A 17465-nucleotide genomic window follows, 5' to 3' on the forward strand; every position below is an offset into this window, starting at 1 on the left:
CGTTGTCCAATGGGAGAGAAGGGGCTCGGCGGAAAAGGAAGTGGCGGAGAAAGAGTGAGGGGGACCGTCCCGCCTGCCCTAGGAATCCTATTGGCTGTCGATTCCCGCGGAAATCACTGCCCCCACCCTTGGCACCTCCCACTCCCTGGTGCAATAACCGTCAGAGACTGGGTTGGCCTGTCTATTTGCTTCATTGAAATTGAACTTCTGGGGCGGTGGTGCGAAGAAAATCGGGAGCAGTAAGAGGCTAGACAAATGTAAGCGTAATGGACGAAGGCTTGCGTGGGGAGTGCAGGGCTCGGCGATGCTTTAACCTCTCTCAGTGGCCAAAACCTATACCACAGGCGCAGCACCTAATTCCGGAAAATCTGGTTTCAAGTTTTGCTATCTGAGGACTCAGGTCAGGGCGCTGGCGTGAAATCCTCGCGAGGAGGGCACAGGGCAGGCTGAAGCAATTAGAGACACTTCAGATGGCCCCAGGGCTTCGTAATCAATGATTCAAGAGGGAATCTCTTAGATACTGCACCTTCCCCTTCCCTGAGAAACTTATGTTTTATACTTTCTGATGGTCATATACACCCATTGTCAAAACTCAAAGTCCTTCTCCCCGGGACAGTTAACTCCACTGCTTTCAGATGGGATGGACACCCTCTGTCTCCCCTGGGCAGGGGAGAAACACGGTAACTGCTGTCCACACACAGCATGGACTGCCAGGGCTCTGATTAGCTTTGCTCCTCGAGGCGGCTAGGGGCACTCCTGGTCACGTTGGGCCCTGCCTGTCTGTCAGGCCCTACCTGTCTGGTCCTCCATTCTGTGTATATGACTTCACTCCTGGCCAGCAGTTGTCCCAACACAGGGATTGAGGGGGTCCTGGTTTTTTGTTACCTTGTATCGAAAACAGTAGGCTTTGAAATCAGGAGTTCATTCAAGTTGTTTTTATGCTATTTACTAGCAGTGTGCCCTTGTGCAAGTTATCAAACTCCTCTGATGCTTAGAATCCTCATTTTCCACTGAAGGTACTAAAACCCCACAAGGCTGAGGAGCCTAAGGGAACTAACGGGCAAAGCATGTGGAACAGAAGCAGCTGTTCTGAGTTACTTCTTTTCTTGCTCTTCCAGCTTCTCTGGATCAGATCCCCACTCACCCTCAAGCTAACTCTAGAAATACTGGATCTCTGAATACTTTCCAAAAAGATTCAAACTGTGCCACCCACATCTCAACTGGGAATGGCTTACCAGGGCCTGCCTTCTGTCTAGGTTCAAGTCCCCAATTATAATGTCCAGGCAGAAACACAGTTCTTGACACACAGTAGGGACTGGGCAATCCTGGTCAAATGAATGCATGGTCTGGTGTGGACATATGATAAATCCTGGGACAGCCGTTTAGGGGGGTGTCCAGTTGTTTTCACCAAAAACGTCATCATCGTTAGGCTGGCCAAAGTAGACATCATAGGCAGGGGGTGGAGTAAGAGGCTCCAATTTGGAAGGGGCCCCCAAACTCTGCAGCTCAGGTGCAGTGGACACAGCCCGTGGTGCCCGGAGCCGAAGGCTAACTGGAGCTCTCCCAGGGCTTCCTCCCTGGGTCATAGACCCCTCTGAGCCCACTCTCCTGGGCCCCTCTGCTTGGCTAGGCTGGCCTTCGTCAGGTCCTGGAGAGATTGCAACACTGCTGTAGGGAGGTGGTTGGTCCAGCGCTTGTGGGTATAACTGTGGCTCCAACACGACCACCGCGTTGTCATAGGTTGGCACTTCAAAGGCTTCGTTGTCCCTAAGTGAGTAGAATAAGGTCATTGGTGATTTTCTAAAAGGAGCCCTATTTCCCTTTCTTACCAGCTACTAGCAACAGACGCTTCACTAGCCACTCACCCCTGACCCTCTCCCCATCACCCCACTGGTGCCAGTGACAGAGGACAGCAGAGACTCTATGCCTGGGACACTAGGATAAGAGAGTGGGCCCAAGATATATTCTCTCTGCCTTCTCCATAAACTCACCGCGCATTGCCTGAGGGCTCCGGGATCTCAGTCTGCATTGATCGGAGCCCCCATTCCAGAAAGCAGGCCAGGAAACAGGCAAACAAGAAGAAGCCACTCAAGGTGAGAAAGAAATAAGCAACAGGGGCGATGTCCGGCCGCACGCCTAGCAAAGCCAGCCCCAGGAGGAGGGAGGCGCAGCACAGGAAGAGAAATGGCTTCTTTAGTCTCCCCCACAACTGGCTTGGCACCATGGCCCTCCCCAGGCTCCTGCAAAGAGACACACAGCTGTTGTGTCTAAACGGTTGTCATCATGGCTGGATCGGATACCAGAGTGACCTTATCATGCACCTTTGGGTTCCAGGTTCTTCAATCTCCAGTCAAGTAAGTGGTCCCAGGATCCCCCCAGCTCCATAATTCTGTCTAGTTATTAGTGTGCACAGTAGCCAGGAAACCAGCCCAGGGATTCTGACTCCCAGCCCTGCCTGCCTGCCTTCTTCCCTGCAGTCTTCCTTCCAGCTCTTCCTTCTTCACCATCCAGGATCTAGTCCTAGGCACACCCTGTGCATGTAGGCATCTCTGGAATCCAGGTGGTGGGGCAGACCCTGTCCTTCTCTATTACATTATTGCCTCTCCTGGACCTTCGCTCCCCACCTCCCTAGCCAGAGGCCCACTGTTGGGGTGAGGAGGAGAGAGCACACTTACCCGGCTTCCATGTCTTCCACAGCCAGCCCATGCCCCGTTGGAGAGAGAACAGCAAATAGACACAAGTCACAGGAACACAATTACATGAGAAAGAGTCTTACAAAGCCCTGGAGCAATGGCCAGAGGCCCCATTATCTCCCCTCCTCTTCTACACCCCACATCTGCCAGGATCCCCCACCCCTGCTGATTCTAGCTTGCTAAACTCAGATTTCAAGTTTTCTGCCAGGAGTCGTCACAGGGGCTGGGAGGCCAGTGCACAAGGGAAGCCTTTTCTCTTTCTTCTGAAACAGCAACAACCTGAGGCAGCCCAGACCCCAAAAGCAGCCTGCCAGGAGCGCCTGGACTCTGCATAGCAAGGAGTCACAGACGCTGCTCACACCCCAGCCAGCCCCGTGACCCTACACCCCTCTCCGACCACGTCTCAAGAGTTTCCTGCTTGCTCACCTGTCTCCAAGGACTGCAGCGAGTAGGTGGTGCGGGTGGGAGGAAGGGGAGGTGCAGCCCATGGCCCCGCCCTCTTTTCTGCCCCAGTGCCTCAGCTCCAGCCCAGTCTTCCTCCTCCCCCTGTCGCCTTTCTTCCCAAGGCTGACCTGTTCCTCCCAACCTAGATTTTTTTCCTGGATTTTACTCACCCCACCCATTGTAGGGAATTTAGTGCCTGAATGCGAGTCCTCCCTTCCCCGTGATCTTTGTACTTGGGACCAGAGTTAGAAACTCGCCTGGTCCTCCTCAATGCACACTGTGTGTTAATTACAGCCCTGAGCAGTTTGCCTTCTCTTTGGGTCATTCATTTTGTGCCTGCCACTTCCGAGTGACTGGGAGTAGATCCGTGTCTAGATCCCGCAGGCCTTCGCACACAGTAAGCGAGTGGGCATGAGACGCCGGGGCTTGCCGCTGCTGCCCACACACGGTTCCTGTGGCCTCCCTGCGTTCTGCTGGCCTGTAAGAGGCGCTATGTGTATGCTTCTTGGCCTGGTTTACTCTCAGTTCTTCAAAATCCACCGCACAGGTGCTGCCTGCTGCACAGTGTGTCCACAGCATCCCTCCCTTCCTCGGTCCCAGCCTTTACCTGCTTATATGGTCATTTTCCTCTTACCTGGTTTCCTTCTGTAGGGAGTGGCTGAGACCACGCGTTTCGCCGAGTGGGACACAGCATCTTCCATTGTGAAAGCATCTCTGGATGAGCGATTAGTTTCAATCATCCTTGAATCCCAGAAATTAACATGGTTCCCGACATGTGGCAGGTGCTCACTCTGAATCGAGTGAATGCTTCCACTAGAAGGCTACACTCACCTGGCCTTGTCATTCCCCGTGAGATGTGAGTCAGGCTGTGAAGCCTGAGTGAAGTAGGTGCTGGGGGATTGCGGGGGGAGGCGTATGTTGTTCTCAGCTAGAGGTCGGACAAGATTGTTTCTCTGTCCCTTCAGAGCATTGCCAGTGGACAGACTAATGGGAGCTGTGAACAGTAGGGCACAAATCGAATCCATGCTGCCCTGGGACAGTCCCAGGGCCTAGCTAAGGCTACTGCAGCAGAGCGTGTGGTAAGTGTGTGTGAGAGAGAATGAGAATGAACGTGTCTGTAGTCATATACAAACGCAGGTAGTGGTGGGCTGCTGAAGATCCCCTGCCCCAGACTGAGAGTGGAGAGGAGGAGGCATAGATGGAAAGTGTGATGGTCTAGGGAGGCACATCTCCATGTGAAATGGGAACAGGAAAGCTGGGGTTTCCACCAGTTTCTTTACTGTTCAACCCCTATGGGAAAAATATGGCTCAATTATCCCGGAATGGGGATTTCAATCTACAGTTAACGTATGAAGAGAAGAAAATTGGCTGGTCAAGGGTGGTTGTGTGCAGAAAAAGTAAGGGGGCTTTGTTAAGCAGGGAGATCGAGATCTGGGGTGCAGGAGATGCAGGATCAGAGACAAGGGGCTCCGGGGAGTGGCCTGAATGTCCACAGAGGGAGGGCTTGTGTGGTCTGGGACCTCCAAGGGTACAATTGAGATTTGTTGGTTGAGACCAAAACTGAGTCCAAACCAGAGGTTGGATTTCTAGGTGGCTCTGCCCTTTAATAGATCCTCTTTTCCAATTTCAAATCAATTTTCTAAAATACACATTTGTTAGTTATGAGACATTTAAAATCTAAAGGAAAAAATGGCCTACTGTATTAACACAGTCATTTCAAGTTTTACATAATCCTTCCAGGCCATTGGCATACAAACCAGAATAAGCTTTGGAGGAGATCAGAGTTTATTCACCACTTTGTGTCTTAAAACAAAATTTAAAAATCAAACAACTTTTATTTCATCTGCTTATGCCGTCTTTGTTACAGTGATTTCTAACAGCCACACATGTTATTAAACGTATATGCTGTGATTTGATTAATATATCCTTATGTTACTGAATCATTAAGCTTCTTTTATTGCCTTTGTCATTGAAATAATGAAACAGGAGACAGAGAATGTGTAGAATAGAGGTTGCTAAGGGCAGGGATGGGGAGAGAAGTGGGAACTACTAATGGGTTTCTTTTTGAAGTGATGAAATATTCTAAAATTGAATAGCAGTGATGTTTGCATAACTCTTTACATATTCTAAAAAAAATCCTACTGATGTTTCAAAAGAGTGAATTATATCTTAATCATTAGCTGTTTTAAAAATATGATTACCGTCTTAGGTGTACAGTTTTCCTTCTTTTGAGATTATTTCCTCAGGATGAATTCTAAGGAATGTCTTTTTGTGCCTTGCCTTGCCCTGCCCTGCCCTGCCCTGCCCTGCCCTATCCTGCCCTGCTCTTCCCTTCCCTTCCCTTCCCTTCCCTTTCCTTCCCTTCCCTTCTCTTTTCTCCTTCCTTCCTTTCTTCCTTTCTTTCTTTTTCTTTTTTTTTCATCTTTGCCAGAGGGTGCATGTGCTCACCAAAGCGAGGGAAAGTGAGAAATCACCCCACCCCTGCAATCCCTTCTTCAATCTCCTCTCACGGTTTCCAGCAAGCACACAATATGCACCTGGAGTGATTCTGAAGCCACTGGTTCTAGGTTTTGAACCGTGGTCAGCCATGTGTGAGTTCAGCACCTTAGCCAGTACTCTTCCTGCTGGCCCAGGAATGTTGTTTCAGTGAGACAAACAATATCAAAGTTTTTATTGCCCTGAAGATGATGGCCAAATTGTTTTGATTTCCTTTCCTTTTTCTTCCTTCCTTCTTCAAAGAGCATCCTTAGCAAAATAAGAATGCACCACTTAATTCAATGATAGCTTCACTTTCTCCTTGCCTGCTGTTGGCAAGCCTTGCTAGAGACAGGTTCACCTCTCTCTGCCCTCTGTTTCCACATCACGCAGAGGATGATGGTGAAGGGAAGTTGGGGTGGGGGGGTAACAAGGTAGAGACAAGGAGGAAGTCAAGATAATTGACAGGCTTCTCATGGCTGCGATGCCTCCAACCACATGTTGTCCATCTGCCTTGTGTTTTCCTTGTATTTCTTTCTTTTCTTTTTGTGCGTATGTTATGTATGTTTGTGTGTTTTAAGTTTCTTTATTTTATTATACATAGAGAGAAACAGTACCCCCAGAATGGTCTCAATGCTGCGATCCACTCCCAGTCCTCAGCCAGCTCAGGACCATGGGCAAGCAGGGCCTGGTCTTCTCAGGGAGGTCTCCTGGCTTGCAGACCTGGTCTGGTACCCTCCCAGACGGGACTGCATTAGAGTGTAGCATTTTACCACTGCGCCACTGTCCGGCCCCCAAGGCTTTGGGTGTCTGTGCTTTTCAGCACAGAATCTGGGTCTGCTTTACAGTCCTAGCTAACACATGTGGAATGTTTGTGCATAATGCTCACCATTCTAAATGCACTCCACAAGTTGAGTAATTTAAAGTATGCATAATAGCAGGTAGTTATTATGATGATGTGCACTTTGTAGGTGATGTCAGAATCTTGATGAAAATGAGTAGCTAATCAAGGGTGGGGGTCAAGACTTGGCCCCTCCAGCCTGAGCCCCAAATCCTGGCTCTTAACCGCCACGTCCCGGTGCTCTACACATTGCTCTGGTCGCCTCAGTGGTAATTTAGCAGAGCACCTAGGACATCCTGAGATCATCTCTCTGGTCTTGCCTGGGGAGCAATTAGATCCTATTTGCCCACATTGTTTGGCATATTAAGAAAAGGCTGAGGGACTAGCAGATGGCTAATGCTCAGCCTTTTCTTAAGAGAGATTTTTGCTATTGGGCATGTGTGCTCGCCAGAGAGACAGAAACAGAGAGACAGAAAGCGAGAAATCACCCCTTGGGCGGATGGCCACACAGCAATCCCTTCTCCTCCATTTTCCTCTTGGGATCTTGGGCACGCAAACACAGGTACCTGGCGAGAGTTTCAAGCACCAGGGTCCAGGACTTGAGCAGCTGTCGGCCCTGTGGGAGTTCAACAATGTAATCATTAGGCCTTCTTCTGATCCCAAGAGAGATATTTTTGCTATAGGGTATATGCACTTGCCAGAGAAAGAGAGAGAGAAATCGCCCCTCAGGGGGAGGGCCACTCCACAATCCCCTCTCCTCCATGCTCCTCCTGGAATTCTGGGAAGGCACACAAACGTGCCTGGCATGAGTTTCAAGCCTCTGGGTTCAGGACCCGAACCATCATCAGCCATGTGTGAGTCCAGTGCTTTAATCACTATGCCACCTGTTGGCTCCCAAAGATAGCACTTTTAACTAACTGGTCACAGAACCCAATGCAGGTGACGTCTTCTAAAAGAACAGTGATGGTCATAGATACACACACACACACACACACACACACACACACATCTTTGCATAGAAGGAATGATTTGGCTCACATACATGATCTTGTTTGATCCTTAATAGCAACCACATGGAGTAAATTTGATTATCATTCTCATTTTTTTAAGAGACCAGCTCAGAAAAAGTACATGATTTGTTTAGCAAGAACCAGACTCACACCAGTTCAGCAGAGTCTGTTTGCTTCTTAAGCAATTTCCAGTCACGGCCCCTCCAAATGTGCAGGAAGGTGGACAGACGGTTTGATGCGAAGCAGGTCAGTAATGCTGTATTTCTGAGAGGAAAGCGTCCAATGAGCCAGACTCCTCAAGCATGCAAGGACAAACACATGCCATCACCCTCATCCGCTAGCTTCCGTATCGTGCAAAGTGCACTAGGGTAGAGCGGAGTAAATAACGGGGTTCGGCAGTTACTCTGGCTCAGATATCCAGCCCGAAGCCCCACAAAGCTAAACTGGAATGTGAGAAATTGATCATGATTGTTGCTGAGTAACAGTATCAACAAAAAGCACCGGGTAGAAACACCGTCCCACATGAATATACCCCTGAATATGAGTGAGCAGGAAGTGTCATGGTTCAGTGCATACAATTTATATAATTTAGAGATTCGAGGCTCAGTTCCACCACTTCCTAGCTGTGCGACCTTTCTGAGCTTCAGTTTCTAATGTGTAACATGGTGAAATAAGTCCAGTTTATCACACCCTTCCCACTCTGTTCCTCCAGTTAGGGAGCTGCAGCCCAGGCCAGAGTCCTGGGTTGAATGTAACGGGCACATCTGTGGGAGTCCACCAGAGGGCACCACCCCGTCCTTGGAACTGGATTCCACTGTGCAGCCCTTGGGTGTAACTGCATGGGACGTAGCCCCGGGCTCACCTCTTGGTATTCACCTGGGAAGGTAACAGTATACTTCATCTGATGTCCAGGGGTTTCTAGTGTGGGTAGAGATAAAATGCCCATATGAAAAAATTAAATGATGATTGAAGGCTGTGTCTGAGACAGTACCAACATGAATATCACCAAAATTATAAAAACGTAAAAGTCAAAGACACAGATGATTAAAATATATTTATGTTGGCTAATTAAAAAAATCTATACTTATAATATAAAACGGAACAGTCAAAAAGGATTGCAAGAGTGAATCTTTTTTTAATTGGAAGACTTTTGATATAGGGTGTGTGTGCTCACCAGAGAGACAGAAAATAAGAAATCACCCTCCAGGGGGATGACCATGCTGCAATTCCTTCTCTTCCATTCGCCTCTTGGGATTTTGGACATGCATAAAAACACATGAGTGTGAGTTTCAAGTCACTGGGGCCGGGATTTAAATCACAGTCAGCCACTTGAGAGTTCAGCATCTTAGCCACTGTGTCACCTGCTGGCCCTAGTAAATCTTATACACCCAAAACTCAGGCCCTGTCCCTAAAGGCAATCTGTTTCCCAACTTTTTCTGGATACTGCCCTTCTCAGAGGACATGAATATGGAAAAGCAATAAATGCTAGCTCCGTTTCTTAATCCACATGGGAACATGCTTTATATTTTAATTTATGTTTTACTTTTTCCATCTAACAATATATGTTGGAGTTTGTACCTTATCAACATATACAGTCAACACATACACTTTCATCATGAATTACTCAAAACTTTTTGTTTGTTTGCTATAGGACATATGCGCTTACCAGAGAGAACAGGGAGAGAGAGAAGAGAAAGAGAGCAGGAAAGTGAGAAATTATCCCCCAAAGGGGATGGCCATGCCTCAATCCCTTCTCTTCCATTCTTCCCTCAGGATTTTGGACATGCATGCACATGTGGCCCAGGTATTTTTTTCAAGCCACCAGATATGGGACTCGAACCACTCAGTTTGCCAGGTGGGATCCAGCAGTCTTAACTTCCGTGATACCTGCTGGAACTGAAGTGCTGAAAACTTACAGAAGAGAGTTTTACAGTGAACAGCCATGTCTCCACCACCTGGAGTTTACAGTTAACATTATACTATACTTGCTATATTGCATATCTGTCTAGTCATTCCTTCACCTTCACGTCAATAAATCTCATAGTTGTGGACATAAATATTTCAGCAGGTGTAAGTGTTTAGAGTTCAATATTCATTTAAAGTTTTTTCCTTTTGAAGTAAAATTTGTCTACAATGAAACACACAGATTTTCAATGGACCATTCCATGATTTTTGATAATGGCTTTCACTTATGTGACCTAAATTCGAATCAAGATTCAAAACATTACTATCACTTGAGAAGTTCTCTCATCCCTTTCCAGATATTGTTTTAATTCTAAAGCAGATCTTAGTATTTCTTTCCAGCTATTATACATCTAAACATATTTATATTTTATATACTTAATTATATTCTATTTTATGGAACTACTCATTTGTTTAATGGCTTCGACTGGTAACCATTCGATTGTTTTTAGGATTGTGCATTAATAATTTTTCCACATGTGTCTTTATTCACATGTATAAATAAGAAAAAATCCTAAAAATGAAGTTTTGATAGATATTGCCAAATTGCCTCCCAAAGAAAACTTGTTAAAGTTTAGGGACCAACAGATGGCATAACAGTTATATCACTGGACTCCCACATAGTCAACCACAGTTTGAGTCCCAGACATGGTGGCTTGAAACTCATGCTGGGCATGTGTGTATGCAGGCCAAAATCCTGAGAGGAGAGTCGAGGAGAAGGGATTGTGGTGTGGCCATCCCCGCTGTGGGGTGATTTCTCACTTTCTGTCTCTGTCTCTATGGAGAGTGCACATACCCTATGGCAAAAATCTCTTAAAAAATAAAATAAATAAAATAAAATTTAATTTTACATATTTAATTGTTACACACCTCTATGGGGTACACTGTGGTTTTTCAAAGCCTCCCAAAGAAACGGACAATTCACACACTGTAGGAGTGTCTGTTTCCTCATGGCAGAGTCAAGGAATTACCAAATTTGGACTGAACAATTACGTCTTTCTTTCTTCCTTTCCTCTCTTTTCCTTTCCTTTCCTTCCCCTTTTTTCCTTCCTCCAGAGAGTGAATGTGCTCATGAGACCAAGAGAGAGAAAGCACCCCCAGTGGGGCATGATCATGTAGCAATGTTTTTTTCTCTATTTCTCCCTCCTCTAGGGATCTTGGGCATACAGACACACGTGCCAGGCATGCGTTTCAAGGTGCCAGAGACAGGATCCGAGCCTCGGTTGGCCATGCAGGATCCGACTCCCTATGCACAGTGCTTGACCACCACTACAGGGCCAGCCCGACATTTTAAAATGTCAGGACATATTGGGATCATACTACATGTATAGTTCCATACTTTCCAGTCACTGTTCTGTCCTGGCAGTGGAGTAGGATGCCATGCACAGCTCTGCCCATTCTTCTTGCCCTCCTTTGCTCCTATGATGCCTGCGTTCTAGGTGTTGACCAAGGCCACCTCGTTGGTGTCAGGCTTGAACTCCTTGTTCAATTTACAGACTCCAGGCTGGCCATCAGGCTGGAGCTGAGGCTGCCGCCCAACCTGTGGCTCCCTTCCCAGCTGTGGTGCGTGCCTGTCCCCTCACTGCCTGCGCCTTGCTAGTGCCCTTTCTCCTGGTGTAACCACGCCCCTAGCTCCCCTCTTCTCAGCCAGGTGGGAGATGGCAGGCATGCCTGGGCTGGAGCAGACAGTGCTGACCCTCCAACTCTGGGGTTCTTTGGTGAAATGTTCTCCGTGGAGGAAGGACACTTGGTGTTACCCCTCTGAACAGCCTTCAGCCACTGGATCAGACGTTTTGGTCTTTCGGAAGGAGCCTGTGAAAGGAGACCACATGCCCTTCTAGGCAGAGCAGTTCGCAGCCACACAGCAGGGCACCATCGTGGGACTCAACCCAGTGTGCCACCCACAGCCAGCAGACCACCCCCAAATACAATAATTAATAGCTAAGAAACATTCCATCCTGGAAGTACTATTATGGCATAGTTTCCTGCTGTTAAATGTTTAAATTGTTCAGTTTTTTATATCAGCAAATAATTCTGAGTATCTTAGTTCATCGGCGTCTCCACTCACCGCACTCTGGGTAGCTTTCATCTATGAGAAGTTATGTTATAAACTGCCCTTAATGTGTTTTAAGATTGGATGTTTTCCTTCTTTTTGTTTTTTTTTTTTTAAATATTAGCTGTAGATGTCACAGAACTCCTTTGAAAAAATGAGTACTTAACTTGGAGGTGTACTTTGGCATTACTTCATGATAAGCCAGGAAAAGATGAGTTCGAACCTGGGGAGGTGCAGGAATCATGGAAAAGGGGAAGACTGAAAGACGGGAATAAAGGGAACAACGGGATATGAGAAGCCGGGAGCAAAGGGGGAGCTGGCCTTGGCCCTGACAGCCCCTCGGGGCTGTGGTAGGTTCTGCCTTTGCTTCTCAACGGGTGTCTGAGTGTCGTTTCAGCTTCCAAATAAAGAGTATTCTCAAGTCAAAATTCTGTGAAAACAGAAGGGATTCTGACGATTGAAGAGTGGGCACAGGCAGAAGCAGGGACTTTGCACAGATAACCTGGGAATGGGAACACCATCCACCACCAGAAGGTGACCCGAGGCCTTAGGATTCTTTGGGGTCCACCCTGTGGGTGAGGGAAGCAGCTGTGAAGGGTCGAGCAACTTCTCTGGGCCATGGGGCATAGTGGCCTGGCTCCCTGCCCTACCTTGTCCAGGTTGTTCTGGGCCCTGTAGCTAGTGTAAGTATCTAGCCCACGCTCAGCCATCTTCTGGCTCCTTGCATTGTTCACTCCCACTGGGCCTCGGGTCCTAGCCCCAGCTTAGTCCCCAGTGCTGGTCAGAGACAGTAAATGCCAAAGAGGTAGTTATAAAGTTGCAAAGTTCATCAAGCTTGATTTTCTGTCCCTGAGAGAGCAAGGAGGTGTCTAAGAGAAAGGGCTGGTTCCTGTTTCTTCTATACAAGCTGTGCTGAGGTGGGCTGGGCAGCCGGGGGTGGGAAAGGACTCTTCTTCCTCCCAAGAATGGGCAGCATGTGAGCACAGGAGCACGAATACACCGTCACCAGGGCACACACAGACCAGACACACATTCTGCCTGATAGCGTTAGGTTTATTGTGTGGAAGCAGAACCTGGGGCTATCCTAAAGGCACTTTGAGGCAGAGGCAAGGGCAGCCCACAGGGTACGGTAGCCCCCGCTTGCATCCTTCTGGGGTGAGGCAGTCCCCAGGGCCACAGAGGATACCTCCATCAGGAAGACTGCCATGTCCTAGTGCCTCCAGTGGCTGGGTTAAGCAGTTGGCCAGCCTTTCACACCAACAGTTTACTTCCAGGTCCTGTTAAAGCCTGGCATTCAGGGCTGGCGGCACGGGGCCCATCCACTTCTCCCCTGGATGAAGAAAATCACAGTCATCTACATACCGTTCTGGGGTGTGTCAGCAGCAGATGCTGGCCCCCCAGGGCTGGAAGGGTGTTCTAGGAAGAGCCCTGCCTGGCCTTAAGGGACTGAGGCCTCTTCTCTTCTAGGCGGGAGGTGGAGGGTGGTGAAGGCGGTCCCTCCCCATTCATCCCCAACAGCACTGTCTGTGTAAGGCTTCCTTGCTGGGAGTGCCAGGCACAAGTTCTTTTTTGTTCTGAACCCCTCCTCTGGTCACTGATACAAAGGGTGAGGCTGGGGTCAAAGGCAGCACCTCCGCCTCCGTGCAGAACCTTGAACTTACCCAGCAGGTGTGCCAGCAGCTCCATCCTGTCAGAGCCAAATAACATGTGGGTCTGGCCATCCACATGTGCCACAGTGATGGGCAGCCCAAAAGCCTAGAGGAAACAGCACAGGTGGGAAGAGGTGAAGGGGCTGGTGTCACTAGGTTGGGGCAAAGGCTTCCAGGCAATACATCCTGGGGTCATAGGGGCAAAACAGCCAGAAAGGTGTCTGCTAAGGTGTTTGTTAAGAGGCTCCAGGGCCCCCAGTGCCTTCTCTGTTTCTAACTCAGATGTTCCCCGGGCCCAAGGAAAAGAAGACACAAGGTGAGGGCTGTCTGGAGAGCCGGGCAGACTCAGGTCCCGGAGGGAGCTCTGGGATGGGAATATGCAAACCCACACTCGGAGAGTCTCAGTCTCTAGCTTCAGGATAGGGACTGGGGACACACATGAAGAGCTCACCCCATATTTGCAGGCTGCCTCGGTGGTCTCCTTGAGCTGGTTCTTCACTTTGGGTGTGGAGATGGTATCTAGAAGTCCACGGGCTTGTTCTGCAGACATACCAGCCTTCTCCGCAGCCTAAGGGGGTGCGGGCGGGAACAAATATGCCTGCATTCATGGGGTGCAGTGATCTCCGGAGAAAACTTTCTGCCCCCAAGTTTTCCTGGCGAAGCCTTTATCTATTCCAAATGGGAGGTCTATTCTTCCCAAGGGAAACTTTCCTTTCTCCAAAATCTTGATAGGTGGAAAATGCAGGCGGCAGAGACAGTACCAGAAATTAACACCAGAGGGCATCCCAGGGACCAGCTAGCCTGACCTTTTTATTCACATCACTTGCCTACAGTTAGAAAGTTCTAAGGGCAGAAGGACCAGCAGTTAGCATAATGGCTATGTTGTTGGACTCCCATGTAGTCGGCCATGGTTCAAGTCCCAGACCCAGGGGCTTAAACTCACACTGGGTGGCAAGAGCTCAGAGTACTTCTCATTTCCTATGAAATGCCCTGGAGACTTCAGAAAAGGCTACCTGGCTTCAAAATTAAGAATAAAGACGGCTGTTCTGGGTTTGTGGTTATAGTTTGGGATCGGGGTTCTCAACAGACTGCACCCTGAAATTTCCTGGGGAGCTTTTAAAGATCCTAATGTACAGGTCATCCCCAGCAGTTCCCGATGATTTTAATGTACACCCAAGTTTGAGAACCTTTGCAACCTGATCTCTATCAGGAGGGGGACATGCGGTCCAGCTTGGGGAGACACTGTCTTTGGTTGGGTAACCTAGAGACCCAACCACAGGGAAGTGGACAAGTACATACAAATTAGTCCACTGAACAGAATGCTATGTAGGGATGAAAAATTATACTTTCAAAGAGTTAAAGATAGCATGAAAAATTATTAAGTATTAATTTAAAAAGCAAATACATATACTTTATAGGAATAAAGATGCTAGACACTAGAAGACTTTTTTATATATATTTGAAACTTCTGTGTAATTTGTCATTTTATATTTAAAATTTTAAATTTGAACATACTTCACTACCTTTTGCAAACTGGAAGAAACATATTCAAAATTCCCTGATTTAGTCCCAAAGTAAAACTTCCTTTATACACCGCCCTCCCCGGAGCTGGTTGGTCAGTGTGTTGAGCTGCTTCACTTACTCTCATTCAGGCTACTGAACAACTGTGGCATTCGTTCTCTTTTCAAAGTTGTTTTTTTGTTTGTTTGTTTGTTTGTTTTTTAAAGTCTCTGGCCTTCCTCTGAGTGTGCTGGTGAGGCGTGTATTGCAGTCTTTGGAGATGTGTGAACACTCACTCTGGTTCTCCCTCGCTGGAGGTCTGACCACCACACTTACCATCTCTCCCTACAGACTTCCCTGGCGTAGTGGACTCTCCCCTCACACCCTGCCCCTGTGCTGTTCAGCACTCCCCCTTTCACAAGAGCTCCTCTTTCGAGATCCGTCTTCCAACTCTTCAGTAACTTGTCCCTCCAAATGCAGACATCCTTTCCCCCTAAACTATGGCCTTTTCTCTGCAATAAGGAGCTGACTGTCCTCCTCTCCCCCATCACCCACATCCTCAGACTCCCTGAGAGATCAGGGTAGGGCAGGGACACTCACTGCCAGGATGCTCTGGGGCTGGGTGATGTCCTCGTCCTGGAAGAGAGGGCGCTCATCAGGCATGGCACTGGGCTGAGATGGGGGGACAGTGCCCAGGCAGGGTCAGAAAGCCAGCCAGGGTCCCCTGGTGGATTTCCACAGCCGGGCCTTACTCGTGACCAGACGCGCATCCACAGCTCCCTGGACACTTTCTGCAGCAGCTCTGGATGCTCCAAGTTCACGGCGGTGAGGAATCGCATGGCAGACAAGCTTCCTGTGGGGCAGAGGTGCCAGGGGGTTCTCGCACCTGCTCCCAGAGCTTTCCGCAGGAGGTACTAGCGTCCTCCTTTTCACCTCCCCACCACCTCCTGCCACCAGCTCAGACCATGACCTTTCCCAGGGCACTGTTCCATCTAGTCTGGGCCTTGTCCTTCCATCGCAGACTTCTGTGCCCTGAGATCGTGCCCCACCTGCATCACACTCTCTTCACCTTTTTCGAGAATCACAGTCAAGAAATCCTTGGGGATGTGGAGGGGAACCTGGAAATGCTGTCCCAGGAGCTTTATGTCCCTTGTCAAGTACTGTCCTTTGCGGGGAAGAAGGGCTGGCGGCTTGTTTCCTGCCAGGGCAAGGTCAGGTGGCTGGTGAGAGAAAATGTATTGGATCCCAGGCTTGGGGGGCTCCTACCCGGGTGTTGGGTCGAGGGTAATCACTAGCAGCCCATGCCAAATGCAGACCCAGTTGTGGGCCACTGGAACCAGCCTCCCTGCCAACTAATGCCGCCTTCCTACCACTGTCCTTCATGATCCCCGCGATGAGGCTCGGTCGCAGCTGTAGGTTGACGTTCCAGATATTCTGGTATCGGCACAGGACCTAGTGGGGCAAAGGTGAGACCGAGGGCCCATGTGGAAGATGGCGGAGAGAACCGGCAGGGCAGTTCCATGGCTGCTGATCAGCCAGAGGAGTCAGGCTCGGGCAGGGTTTAGTCACAAGGACCTCTCTGTGGTTTGGTTAGAGATGGCAAATGTCCGTCTATGCTGCAAACTGCACTGCAGGCTCTCTGGTCCTGCGAGCACTTGCCACCTGTTGTGCACCCACCCCCGACACTGACATCGGCGGCAGCGAGGTGGTGGCGCCAACGATGGCCGTTGTTGTCCCTCTGCTTCCTTACACCTTTGGTTAGACGGTACCTGCTTCATCCCCAGTGACCTTTAGCCGCCCTGCCGCCAGGAATCCCCGCACCCCTCTGTCCCCGTGCCCCGCGCTCGCTCTTCCCTCTGCCTCGCCCTCCAAGTCCCTACGGAGGCGGCTGCCCCGGCGTCACCTCGAAGCCCAGCCAGGAGTAGGGGGACAGCACATCGTAGAAAAGCTCCACGGTGCGCGGCAGGGGCCCCATGCTGCAGCTCCCGGGCAGGAGGCGACAGCGCAGGCGAAGGGACGCAGGCCCGGGTAGCGGTGGCCGGCGCAAATTCCACGCCCCGGATCGCAGGCACCGCCCCGCTTCCGGCCCGCGCGCTAACAGCCCTGGCGTCGGCTGCGCAGCCTCGGCGGAGACAAACGCAACAGCCCTGGCGTCGGCTGCGCAGCCTCGGCGGAGAGAAACGCCCCGGCGGATCCGGCAGTGTCGCGGGCACAGCCGAGGGCGCCCGGGGTAGCGGGGTCGCGGCAAACGGGCGGGTCTGAGCTCAGCTGGCAGTGCCTCTGTCCTAGCTGTGCGCCTTCGGCAAGCCACTGGCCCTCTCTGAACCTCCCACGTACGGAATGCGTAATGGTGACACCTGCTTGTTGCTGTGAGGGCTGAAGGGACCCCAGTAAATGTCAGTCTTTATTACTAGCAGTTGTGTGGCCTTCTCAGGAACGGGACAAGACAGAACCTCCCATACATTTTCTTGTATTCCTTTTCTCAGAGATTAGCCTGGAACATATTTGACAACCAAGGCGTGTATTTAGAATGAGTGAAAGAAGAACTGCTGTCCTTCCTCCTGAGAATTGTAGGGATAAAGGGGAATAATCTGCCCCGTTTGCATTTGCAAGTTTATCATGGCCTTATATTGAGTTTCCATTGAATGCAAAGACACAAATTTAAAAAATAATTCCACTTAATTTTATTGAAATTATTTTTAACATTACTAATGTTATAACCAGAAAAATAATAATAATAAAGCTTCTTTGTCCCATCAGCGGGTGGCAGGGTGGTTAAGGTGGTTGGATCCCACAAAGCCAACTTTGTCCTAGCAGCTCAAGGAACAGCTGGGCACA

The 17465-nt window shown here is 49.4% G+C and overlaps 2 protein-coding genes and 1 long non-coding RNA gene across 6 annotated transcripts; 1 reads left to right on the top strand and 2 right to left on the bottom strand.

Moving 5' to 3' along the window:
• Nucleotides 1-179: 179 nt before the first annotated feature.
• LOC102499958 (uncharacterized) lies at nucleotides 180-11489 on the top strand. 3 transcript variants are annotated; one of them, XR_336171.2, is made up of 7 exons: nucleotides 180-257; nucleotides 1833-2093; nucleotides 2237-2354; nucleotides 2966-3141; nucleotides 3789-4021; nucleotides 4103-4216; nucleotides 10578-11489. It is a non-coding gene; the product is annotated as an uncharacterized LOC102499958 (long non-coding RNA). The 3 variants fall into 3 exon arrangements; XR_336174.2 differs by having other exon boundaries at nucleotides 3789-3993; XR_336172.2 differs by having other exon boundaries at nucleotides 3789-4216.
• Nucleotides 251-3124, bottom strand: TMEM139 (transmembrane protein 139). 2 transcript variants are annotated; one of them, XM_006159595.2, is made up of 4 exons: nucleotides 3120-3124; nucleotides 2676-2688; nucleotides 1992-2240; nucleotides 251-1767 (listed from the first exon to the last, which is right to left on the bottom strand). In XM_006159595.2, exons 2-4 carry the CDS (start codon nucleotides 2684-2686, stop codon nucleotides 1383-1385), a joined length of 645 nt encoding a protein of 214 aa, XP_006159657.1. In that variant the 5' UTR covers nucleotides 2687-2688; nucleotides 3120-3124; the 3' UTR covers nucleotides 251-1382. The 2 variants fall into 2 exon arrangements, with proteins under 2 accessions (XP_006159657.1, XP_006159658.1); XM_006159596.3 differs by lacking the exon at nucleotides 3120-3124 and having other exon boundaries at nucleotides 1992-2136; nucleotides 2676-2969.
• Nucleotides 11490-12510: 1021 nt separating the features above from the next.
• GSTK1 (glutathione S-transferase kappa 1) lies at nucleotides 12511-16701 on the bottom strand. Its single transcript, XM_006159597.3, has 8 exons — nucleotides 16531-16701; nucleotides 15998-16079; nucleotides 15697-15825; nucleotides 15380-15480; nucleotides 15228-15263; nucleotides 13579-13695; nucleotides 13140-13233; nucleotides 12511-12808 (listed from the first exon to the last, which is right to left on the bottom strand). Exons 1-8 carry the CDS (start codon nucleotides 16600-16602, stop codon nucleotides 12759-12761), a joined length of 681 nt encoding a protein of 226 aa, XP_006159659.1. The 5' UTR covers nucleotides 16603-16701; the 3' UTR covers nucleotides 12511-12758.
• Nucleotides 16702-17465: the final 764 nt, after the last annotated feature.

The sequence above is a fragment of the Tupaia chinensis genome, unplaced genomic scaffold (assembly GCF_000334495.1).
Source record: "Tupaia chinensis unplaced genomic scaffold, TupChi_1.0 Scaffold000637_1, whole genome shotgun sequence".
Classification (NCBI taxonomy): domain Eukaryota; kingdom Metazoa; phylum Chordata; class Mammalia; order Scandentia; family Tupaiidae; genus Tupaia; species Tupaia belangeri.